The sequence below is a fragment of the Chroicocephalus ridibundus genome, chromosome 9 (genome assembly GCF_963924245.1).
Source record: "Chroicocephalus ridibundus chromosome 9, bChrRid1.1, whole genome shotgun sequence".
In the NCBI taxonomy this organism is placed as follows: Eukaryota; Metazoa; Chordata; class Aves; order Charadriiformes; family Laridae; genus Chroicocephalus; species Chroicocephalus ridibundus.
The window spans coordinates 16,179,956-16,192,116 of NC_086292.1; the positions used below are offsets into that span (position 1 = coordinate 16,179,956).

At 38.5% G+C, this 12,161-nt stretch overlaps 1 protein-coding gene across 1 annotated transcript in view; it reads right to left on the reverse strand.

Moving 5' to 3' along the window:
• CHM (CHM Rab escort protein) overlaps nucleotides 1-11,154 on the reverse strand; it is a 69,552-nt gene extending 58,398 nt beyond the window's left edge. The window contains exon 1 of the mRNA XM_063346802.1: nucleotides 10,957-11,154. Within this exon, the coding sequence (XP_063202872.1) occupies nucleotides 10,957-11,005 (49 nt within the window). The 5' untranslated portion in view covers nucleotides 11,006-11,154. The remainder of the gene's footprint in view (nucleotides 1-10,956) is intronic.
• Nucleotides 11,155-12,161: the final 1,007 nt, after the last annotated feature.

Sequence of the window (12,161 nt, forward strand, 5' to 3'; positions counted from 1 at the left end):
TACAGCCAGCTGAACAGAGACGGAACTGGAACTGGAAAAAGCAGGTGTGGTAAGGCACAAACTTCTTTGGCTAGCTTCACACCAAACATCATCTTCATGAGGATTTCACATCTGCAGATGTCTGTTTCTTCAGAGAGAATACTGCCTTCACAAAGGAGTAAGAGATCAGCATGTTGTCAACCTGATGACTGGCATTTAAGACACATAATGCAATATGTTAAAGGTTACCTTAGAGGTAGTGCAGTACCAGTTTTAGTTTACCTACAGTAAGCAGCTATTAGACTTTAATGGGACATTAAGTACAATTTAGCATGCAGAGAGACAGGAACAAATCATTTTAAATGGTTGAGCTAGTCTTTAATAATTCTAGAATGTGAAATGCAGTTTAGAAACACACAGTGGGACTTAGATACACAAGATCATAGTTTCATGAACTATGGCAGCAAAGGCAAACACAACCATCAAGATAAAGTGGTTCAACCTCTCTACCCTTATCTTTGGCCACTCCTGACCTCCTTCCACATGAAATAAATAAGACAGGTTTTGGCAGACCAGTTCCATGGTTCTGCTGACATTCCAATGGTATTGTTTGTAACAATATAAGGAAGGAGGTTTAAGACAGGCATGACAAATTTTCCAGGAGGATAGATACAACTTCCCTGCAAATTTTTCAGTTTTAACACTTACTATTTTGATGGATTAAAAACAGAAAATCTCTTTATGAATTGATAAAAAAGAAAAATTTGCAGTAGTTTTGCATTGCTGAACTTCCACGGCAAGCGAAGGCTTATCATAGAATTCATCTCTGGGGGTAAAAGAGGGATGAACAATTGCATCAGTTCCTGCGACATTTGTTTCACAGCCTAGAAAGGCCTATAGTCTTTGATTTTTATTTTTTTTTAAGAACTCAAAACGCAGGCCATTCTGAACAAAGAGACAATGAGAAAATATGTAACTGCAGTACGCACTTCAGGACTGTCACAAGATTCTGGATGCACAGCCTTATCATGTGAAAGCAACTCCACATTCAGCTGTCCTCTGAAAGTGTTTATATATCCGTTTCATTTCTCTCTGTCTATAAACTATCTGGAATAGAATCTACAACTACTATTTTGTTTGTAGCTCCCGAAAAAGGTTTTCTTTCCTTCATTTGGGCATAGAGAATATTACTCTGGAAATAGAACTGAGAAACTTGTTTCTCCTTCCTTATTGATAAAAGCCACTGAGAAAGTGTTGTAAAACATCACCAGTGCTGCCTGGCTGACCAGGACTGGAGTTATAGCTACTAGGGCATAACTGATTGCCTTAAGCTTGATCCAATTGATGCTGTGTTGGAGGTCTGTTCTTCCATTAACCTTGGATGAAATTGGTCCCTGAATTAGCTTCCTCACTCTTGAAAGCTGGCATCAATTTTCTTCACCAACTCTTTGCTTCCAAGATACTGTGGCCCCCCAAATACCCACTGGCAACAGAATAAGCAAGTGTAAGAAAGGCAAGGCCCATGCTTTTTAGCTTTTGGAGAGGCTCTCAGCACAACTTGATGGAGCAAGACACCATTTATTCTTATGTGACAAAACCCTGGTAAACCAAAGAAATAAGACTGTGGCTTGGCACCAGTTTCTGAATTCAATTCTCTAGCAGAAATAAGACCACATGAAAAATAGGTAGCTTCATCAAATGCAAGTTACACCTACACGTGATCTGGACTGCATGATGGTTACTGTACAAAAGTCTTTTCCAAGGAAAAATGCTCTGGTAAACAGACCATTATAATATAAGTATAGATTATACTTACAGATAGTCTCTCTCTACCCAAGAAAAAAACAGCTAAGTTGGAAAGGCCTCCTTAGAGAAATAGCAGAGATTTATTTAATGATGGCATGTGAAGCTGAACTATCTCCTAGGATGCTCACATAGTTGTGCAAAATAGGTCCCCTTCAGATTATGCAATAACAGAGAAATACATTCGTTTTTAAAATTGTTCCTGTTTGGAAACAGTTTCCTACTCTGAACTTTGATTTGTCAAAAATTCTAAAATGGATTATATTCCAATTTTGAAATGTGTCCAGACTGTAGCTACAGGGCAGAGCAGATTCCAGAACTTCTCACTCACAGTTGGTTCGAAGATAATGGCTTATTACAGAATTCAAGTGATTGCAGGGGAAAGGCTATATCCCCAATACTGATTCTGAAGTTTCACTTATGCCTAACGAGTAAATAAAGCTGGGTATCTCTAAGCTGGTTTTCTCATGAAGGATTATTCTAACACTTCCTGCCACTCATCCCTCTTGGGGAACCGTCAGCCTCTGTTTTGCCAGCTTAAAGGATGAAGGACTTAGCACAATAACCTGTGTCACTCATAACATTTAATGGTTTTAAACAGGCAGTTGAGAAATGGTTTGGATCCAGTAACATGGATCAAATAACAGGAAGATCTAAATGAGAATCTACATTTCCTTTCAGATGATAAAAAAATAATTCCATGATTGTACTGCTATCAAAATCAGTAATCAAATTACTGAATCATCAAAAGATCAAAAGATCTGCCCTCTGGTATAACTAACAGCAACCAATATTCTCCTAATAAGCTATTATGCATATTATTTACTGTGAAACACAGCACACCCCTCATTTTTCATTATCTGAAATGAAAAGGTCTACCACAAAAGAACATTTTCTCAAATAAGGTTCCGAATCAGGAAGCTTTTAGATTTCCAATGGTATTAGCAGGAAATAAGAAGTCTGAATAGGATTCGCATGATCCAACCACAAGAAAGCAGCAACAGATCCGGACTTCAGTATGTTATACATAAACATCTGGCAGCATAAAATGGATTTATGTAGAGAAAGAAGGAGTCTATTTAATTATTGTATCAATTTAATATTCTGCCTCGGATGTTCTTCATATTTGAGGCAGAATCAATTAATAACTAGCAGTGCTTGTTATCAAGAAGTATAACACCTTCTGTGCTTCCTGGCCCTTTCACATCCCCTTTCAGAATGCTTATACATGCAGTATTTGCATTATGTAAAATTGTCCTGCACCTCCTTTCTCTTATCAGGAAAAACAAAGATAAAAAGTTTTCCTTCATGAAGGAGGACTGATTAACACCAGTTGAAACTTGTATCATCACTTCTTAAAGCCACTGCCTTCTTGTCTCCAGTTACTAACCTCCCTTTGTCAGACACAGTATTAAGTAAATTAGCCTCTCTGGCCTTCTCAAGAAAACATTAATTTAAAATTTCAATGAAGTAGGACATACATCTGCAGACAGATATAAAAATAAGTATAAAATCAGTGATTTTACTCATGAGTGATCTCTGGGACACTAACATGTTCTAATAGGTAGAATTTCATAGTCACTTCTTGACATCTATCCAGAAAGCGATGCATTCGCATGAACCCGTGACACTACATCACTGAAACACAAGTGCAAAGTCAAAGTGAACCAACTTCTAAGTCTTTCTGGTACCGATCCAGGAAGAGTGCTGACTAGATACTTGCCCTTCTGTGTTTAGACTTCTGGGATCCTGTTGGAAAGATACTGAAAAAAAAAAAAACAAAAGGCAAGCAGATTAAATCCTAACAAGCTGGCTCTAATTAGACTAACAAACGTGGTGGCGTGGCTCACTTCAGCATGTAAAAACTGAAGTTAGTCCTACAAACTTTTGTGTTTCTCTGGCTGTCTGCATAATGCATTGGAAAATGCTGCAAGAGATTCCACGACTACATCAAAAACAGTTGCAGCACCAGAATGAAATACCCCAACAAGCGGACAGTATAAACACTAGGTTCATGACAATCTTATGATGAAGAATACAGTCCACTTTTGATAACACTAGTTTTCACTGCCAGCTGTGTAAGCACTATCTCTAGTATAGCCTTCTTGGATACATAAGAGGCAGATTAATCTCAATAAATCTTAGAGATGCGGCTGCTGCAAGCTGACCTTGAGGTTTACATCTGCTTGTTTCCAGCAACCTCTGACCTGCTGGAGCAAGTTCAGAGGGGGCCACAAGATGATCCGAGGGCTGGAGCACCTCTGCTATGAGGACAGGCTGGGAGAGCTGGGATTGTTCACCCTGGAGAAGAGAAGGCTGCAGGCAGACCTTCTTGCAGCCTTGAAGTACTGAAAGGGGGCCTACAGGAAAGATGGGGACAGACATTTAGCACGGCCTGTTGCAGTAGGACAAGGGGTAACGGCTTAAAACTAGAAGAGGGAAGGTTGAGACTAGATAGAAGGAAGAATGTTTTTACAATGAGGATGGTGAAACACTGGCCCAGGTTGCCCAGAGAGGTGGTAGATGCCCCATCCCAGTAAACATTCCAGGTCAGGCTGGACGGGGCTCTGAGCAACCTGATCTAGTTGAAGATGTCCCTGCTCATTGCAGGGGGGTTGGACTAGATGGCCTTTAAAGGTTCCTTCCAACCCAAACTATTTTATGATTCTAAGAAAATGTCCGTTACATGAATTTTTAGACCTTGCCCATGAAGCAAAATCAGCCATACTTTCATTTTCATGAATAATGTGTTATACAAGTAAACAAGCAAGAACTAGAGGAATTAGCTACACATTTACAGTTCTCCAGATACCAATTCTACTTTTGGTTTCAACACAGCAAAACAAAAATTAGAGATAACTGCTAAACTAGAAAACTCTTTTCTTCAGCTTTAAAAGCCAACCAATTTTAAAAGCTTTACAAAATAACGAAAAGTTATAACTCACCTCTGTGTAATCAAAAATTAATTTCTGGCTTACACATTGTGTCTCTTCTGATTAGTGGCTATACATAATACTATAGTGATGCACTACCTCTTCAAGTGACTTTTAATGGATACATTCACTGCCCCAAGCAATTTATAAACTAAACTTCACCTGTGGAAGCATCTTGGTTCCTGCGTTGTTCACTGTAAACTACTTCCCAGTCATCCAGCTGATAAGCTTTTACCGAATTACACAAGCTTCATCTTGAAAAGGTTTAAATGTTTAATTTGCTTCACTGTATCTACTAAATAAATCACAAGTGGCGTTTTCATAATACAAAATGTTGAAGGAAAATATATTAAAAATGCTGGAACACAGACAATTTCAGAACAATCTTCTGGAGTCAGACAGTTGACCAACTGCAATAAATTTTGTTTGTATCCAAACTTCTAAGCACTACACAATCATTGTAGTATGTTTTCGGTATATGTAGAACTTGAAAGGCATTTTGTAACAATCACAAAGTTGAACTACTTTTTGTATATAATATTTTAAGTTAAAACCAGCTAATTAAACTTGATAATAGGTTTGATTCATTTTATTATATGTTTGTACTGCAGAATAATATCAAAAGATACTTCTGCATTACAGAGTATACTGGTGGCACAGAAATGACAACCCATTAAGACAAATAAATTATAAATGGTCAAGGAAAGAGTCACAAGTAAAAAGTTCCTTCTCCTACATTAGTAATTCCATATAGTTATCTATGTACCAACAGAGGTTCTTACAAAATGCTTTGGTTGGCTCTAGAGCAACCTCAGTGCACCAGTGACTTAGGAAGTCTTGTCATAGAAAGATTGAATTCCCAGCTTTATGACCATTCTCCAGACAGTGGAATGATATTTTCTGCTGGGGATAGACAAATGTCTTTTCGATTACTCCTGATTCAGACCAGAATTTCAAAGTACCTTGCTAAGACTTTTTTCTGAAGGAGTTTTTCACCTTGATATGCAGATGACCTATTGAATATTTTTCACAGTAGGATCACAGAAGGACTACAGTCTCTTATTTTGTAAGATCAGCAATATAACCTGGAAAACCTGAAGAACACTAACAGGCTGAGAAGGACAACAAACGATTCACAAAATAATGAGTTTTCTTACAAGAGCAGCAAGGGACATTTCACAGTATTTGGGAAAGAATCCTATCTGAGATATCAGTGGGAGTCCAAGCCTCCAAGAAGGCTGTCACAGCACGTCTGCTACACAAAAAAACTCAGAATAGAAGGCATGCCAGAAAACAACCCCTCTATTTTAGTCAGGTTAAAAAAAGTCAGTAAAATACACTTGGAGAATACTAAAAAAATAAAATAAAAGGGGAGGTGAAGCAAAAACTGTGAGTCAGTGTTCATTTGGTTTGACTTTTACATGGACAGGTAGTGACTTATTTACAAATTATAATAATAATATGGGCCTGTTTCCTCCTTCCAGACACCAACATTAAGTGCCACTCTACAGTCCACAAGAACAACTGACATCAAAAAATACCCATCTTCAGCTGGTTTTCCATCTAGCTTTTGTTGGAATAGCTGCCGATGTAAACTGAAGACTGTATACTTATATAACACAATGTAACCAAAATATCAGCCCAGATGATGTATTAGAAAACATTTCAGGCACATTCTAAAAATATCACCCTAAAAACATCCTGCAACAATAAAAAATTAGAAATTATTCATTATTCTATTTTTTTAAAAAAAATCAATCTTCAATGTAAACTTCATCGTTCACATCTATAATATTTAGGTTGGTTTTTCATGGTATATTTTAAAAAATTGTATTAGTATCTGGAAGTGATTTTTCCTAACACTATACTTACATAAGACAAACAAAGTACTTACACCACTCCCAGCATATTGAACAATAAATAATAGATTCTCCTGACAGGACTTTGATGACCTGGCAAAGCCCGAGTGCTTTCAGCCAAAATCATATGAAACCATAAATCACTCTTTATTTTATAGAATATTTCAAAATGGATTCCTGCTTTCTACCTTGAAAGTCATTTCATGTGTTATTTATAACCACTGAAAACCAGAATGGAAAGAAAATTGCATAGAACTAGAAAATTTACTGTGACTGCTTTTACAAAGAATAACTCCTTTTTAGAAAAAAATTAGAACTACTGGCAGACAAACTTGTGAATACAACCACTTTTTAAAGAGCGGTATCCTTTATTTTACAACTTCACCAGCAGTTAATACAGGCCTTCTGGAGTATCAGAGACAAGTTTAAGAAATTAAGACTGAATATAGTCCAATCAACTGAAGAAATTCAAAGATTAAGGATGACCCTGCATCCTTAGCCACACCACTTATAAATATGCACAGTCATGTTTCAAATCTTTGCACTTAGTGTTTTCTGACATAAATTCAACATTGCTAAATGTTTTGCCTATGAATTTTCATGACAACTGCCTAAAAACAAAAGCCCTGCCATTGACTCCTAGCTCTGTGTCACTCCCAAATAGATGCCTGGTTTTTTGAGATAAATATTTATCAAAGAACTCATAATGTTTTCTCTCGCTATAAATGTACTACCATGTTAATGTCTGTGCTAATTTACAAGTTGACCCCACAAAAGTTTATCAATAATGAACTCACTGAAATGAAAATGACTAATGCCCACCTTGAACTCCTCAAGCAAGCATCATACCTCCAAATCTAGATCTTTCTTTTAGACAAATAAAAATCACTGAACATCACTTTCCAAAGAGCAGACCTTCCAAAATACTAGAACTGCTCTGTGGATTGATGATATTGCATAATATCTGCTTTGGCAGAGAATCATCCAATAAATCTATTTGGTTTTGGTTCGTAGGTAACTTGACTATACTCAAAAAGCAAGAAAATAGGGATACGAGAGGCCAGGGCGCGGGAGAGAGGAACAGGAAAAAGTTACTTCAATGCTGCAACAAAAAAGGGAGTAGAACAAAAGAACAATGTCATAACAGCTTTAATTCTCATATTGTGTTGCCATCGAAAACTTCAAAATATGCCCATCAGTTTTATATCATACGATAATCTAGTTTTCTTTAGAACTATGGATATAAATTCCATGATAGTAGTGAACTTTTGCTGCTGAACCCACCAGGACTATTATTTTTGTATTACACATCCATCTTCCTCTAAACTTGCCCACACCAAGAAAATGTTTAATCTGGTTTAAGGAAAAGTAGTTTCTTCAATACGCAAATTTACTTTTTTCATAGAAATACTGACGGAAGTAATTGAATCTAAGCATTAAATGGAGCACTGATGACTAAAATTTAGTGTGAGGTTCTATTTTCATTAAGCTTACTACAGGGAAACAGTTAAATGAGCCTGAAATAAAAACAAATTCAAATTTAATGTTACCACTCAATCTAATTACTAAAATTAACAGAAGCACAAATTATAAAGCCAGAAAAAGGCCATATATGCAGAAAAGAATGCAATTACTCCTATGCAGTTAAAAAGATCATTAACACAAACATTCTAGTTATTACAATATGACAATTAAATATCCATAGGTACACTCAGTACTGGTTACAACATTTGAAAATAGAGAGTTAAAGACGAAGCTAAGATATTCCCTTGGGAGTCATTTCCCAGAAGAAAAGACAGACAAAAATTTTTACTTGGAACATCTTCCATGAGTATTTTAATACGGATTAAAAAAAAACCCAAAACAATCAGTCAACAGTGTTAGTCACCATTTATGTATGTTCTCAGTAAAAAGGAATGCAAAAAAACCCAAAATAATTCCTAAAATGCAGAATTCTGAAAATCCTGAAATGATTTACAGCAGCACTCCCTACAGGTGGGGAAAAAACGCATCCTTTAATACAAATCCACACCACCAAATACAGCAGTATTTCAGAGGAATAATTTAGCTCAAAGAATTTCCTTCCTCCAACATCAAATCCCTAATATTACACGATCATTCCAAAGCAGGGAAGATCATATTTGATGGCTGCTGTGTAACCAACTCTAACTGGCACAGACAGTTCAGCCAAAAGTGCCTTTGCTGCTGCTGAACTGCCAGTTACAGGTGAGCTCTTCTAATAGCGCGTCTGGGCATGCACAATCCCTTCCGTCTGTGACATCCTACCCCCAACCACCACCCCTCCACAGTGAGCAGCCTGTTGTTATTTAACACACACATCCACCAAGCACAACATATCATGGGCCACGAAAGACATCACACAAGAACAGGCTGCCACCACCGGAGCGATTCCCTTGGCCTGCTCTGGCCTGTGAGGCCCCTCAGCACAAGGGCGGCCAGAGCAAGCTCAGTTACATTCTACCTTCATTAAAAATTACAAAAGCTCCAGAAGGAAAATTTGGTGGCAGGTTTTTACTCTTCCATTGGAATTATGAAAAGATGAAATCTTATTTGTGTAAGTTATATTCAGCTCTTTTAAAGAGGTTAACATCTTCACTAGCTTCCTCAGTAGCTAGACTAGCTACTCCTACTACTGTTTTCACCTTCTACTTTCCTTACTAGCTAAAATAGCTAAAAAAGCCTAATAACATTAATTTTATAAACCTATGAGTTTCCTTCAATTTTCTACACTACTGCATCACCTACATAAATACTATTTTTCTCATGTCAGTAAAGAATGAATTATCCTCAAAAATCACAGAATTTATGCAATTTTTAATATTTTGCCTGTTTAGTTTGGTACTTTAGCTTTTCATTGAACCATTCTTCTCCTACACCCAAAATATTCGCAAATCTGAATACACATGAAAATGTCAAATTCACTAGTTCTTAGTGGGTTAAGAACACAGAAGAGATCTCTTAATTTGCTCAAGGATCTTAATTTTGCATTTTAATTAGAGTTATGGTCAACAATGGGGACAATATGTTCTTAGAATCTCTTACAAACTTCAGAACTAAATCAGAAATCTTTTGACCAATTATGCTTATGTTGTAAGGGGATTACTTTTCCTGGTAAACACTGAAAACAGCAATTACATTAAGAAACTCACTCATTCTACTCCAAATTGCTAGAAAAGTAGTCTTAAATTTGGAGGACACAAATTGACAAATTAGTGAACTCCAAAAACACAGCTCCTGATTTCACATGGAAAACAGTAACATTTTTAAGTGTCTTCTCTTTTGTGCTCCAGCTAACACCCTGAGCTGACAAAGGGAGGTCTTCATACACGCAAACAAAATTTGAGTGTAAATTTGGGACCTACAAACAGTAATGCATTTTGAACATTTTAAGACTAGAGCTCAATACTGAATTTAAGGTGGGGTGTTTATCAAGACCGGTTCGAACCAGGCCACTATCACTGGGTTCTAGAAAACAGAAATCTATTTCAATATTTAAAGATTATTATGATATGAAAGCAGCAAGCATCTTAGTTCTGACAGACAATTCTAAAATTTGTCTTGTAGTTACAGTGTTGTATGTTTCAGTGAGATATTCAAGATCCATCATTATTCACCTGAACAGGAAACAGGATGAACTTTTGCAGAATACAGAAAGCACAGGCAGTTCCAGAAAGTTCAGAGTTAAGTCTCTGATATGTGCAATCATTCAACCTTACGTTTGTTCGTATACTGAGAAATAGACTTTAATGAGGAGCACCTCAAAAAACAAAAAGAAGTGTTTTGGGTTATTTGTAAGCAGGCATAAAGACTGGGAAAAACTTTTAAGAGATAAAGAATACAAAAGAAAAAAAAAAAGTATTATGAGCATATACCATATATACTGCAACAACACTGAATTTAGCTCTTCAGAACTATTTACACTGCACAAAAGTAAACTTGACCACAGGAGGGTATTTGGGGGAAAGGGGCTGCCAAGGGCGGCAGGATCAGACATGCTCTCAGAAGCGCAGGGGCAGGAGGTGTGCCTGACCGGCTCCCCGCTCACGGGGACGGCCTGCATGGCGACCCCCCTCCTAGTCAAAGCCCCGCACCACACGTACCTCCGTGCCACCTCTGTTTCTAAGCAAATCTTGACATCTAAGTCTTAGCAGCAACACTAGAGCGGCCTACGAGTCCTCCGGGCACTGAGGCAGCGCTGCGCACACAGGTGCCCTCGGCAGACCCCCGGCACGCCCTCCCCCGCCGCCCTCAGCTCTGCCCCCTCTCAAGCACCGCCGCCTTGACACCACCCGCCCAGCATCTCCGACGCTGCCTCCCGCGTTCCCCGCCCCGGCGCGACCCGCCGCTGCGCCGTCTCCTACCGGTCCCTATCACCACCACATCGAACTCGGAGGGCAGGTTGTCCGCCATCTTGGGAGGGACACCATCACGTGGCCGGCGCTGGCGGAAATGGCGAGCGCGGGGCGGAGACCTCCGTCCGCCGTGCGCGGGGCCTGCCGGGAGCTGTAGTTCCGGGGGAACCCGGTCTGTTCGTCGGCGGTGGCTGCGAGGCCGAGGGTCCCTCCTCACAACCCTGCCGCAGGGCTGAGGAACAGTCCGATCGCTGCTGCTCCGGCTGGCTCTTCACAAAGCACTTGTGTGGAATGCCCTGGCGGCTGGTGGGGGCGTCCAGGCCGTAGTCCCCTTACTCACCAATTGTGATAATTTCTTTCCTCTATGCGCCACATTGAAGAGGAATTTTTTAAAAAAGTGTATTAGTTCATCTATTTCTAGTCGTTAATGTCATGTCCTTCCTTGTTAATGAACCGCCAGATTGTATGTTGCATTGTACTTCGTTTTCTGCATTCAAAAACCTCTCTACTTTTCTCAACCCACCATGCAGCCTTAAGTCACACTTAGTCTTGCTCTGCCTCTTCCTTCATCATACAAAGAAATGAAGGGGGAATCAGGGGTGAAACCCAGAATCTACAATTTCAGAGTAGCGTGTTCTGCATTACCACTCTGAGTGAAAGAATAGCAAGAAAAAAAAGACCTATTTGAAAAAGCCAGATCCAGCAATGTAGGCAAAATAACCAAGGACAGAATACCTGTGCCAGAATACACTGGAAATTTCTAGAAGGTTTTGCTTTTTATTTTGCATTTAATGGCTTATATGGTTTTAAACTAATCTCTTAATATTATTCATTGTGTATGATTATATTAAAGTCTTAACACCTTAAATCAATAATAACAATAAACCAGCTAGCAGCTTGTTAACACCTTATTACAAGCTCCTTGCTCACATAGCAAAAGAATAGTGAAAATAGTATAAAGCGACTAATGGAAACCAGAGACCACCTTACCCCCGTGGTACTGCCAGACATGCTAGAACAGACTACAGCACAGAAAATAGTCTAGCGGGAAACATCAACAACACAAGAACAAAAAATATATAGATATAAACATCAGTTCTTGATTACCATGCTAAGAAACATATAGCAGAGAAAATTAGTAGTTATGGATTCAGATGTAAAAGTAGTAAGATCAAATCTTATGTTCCTTATATTTATGCTTTCAACTGTCCTAT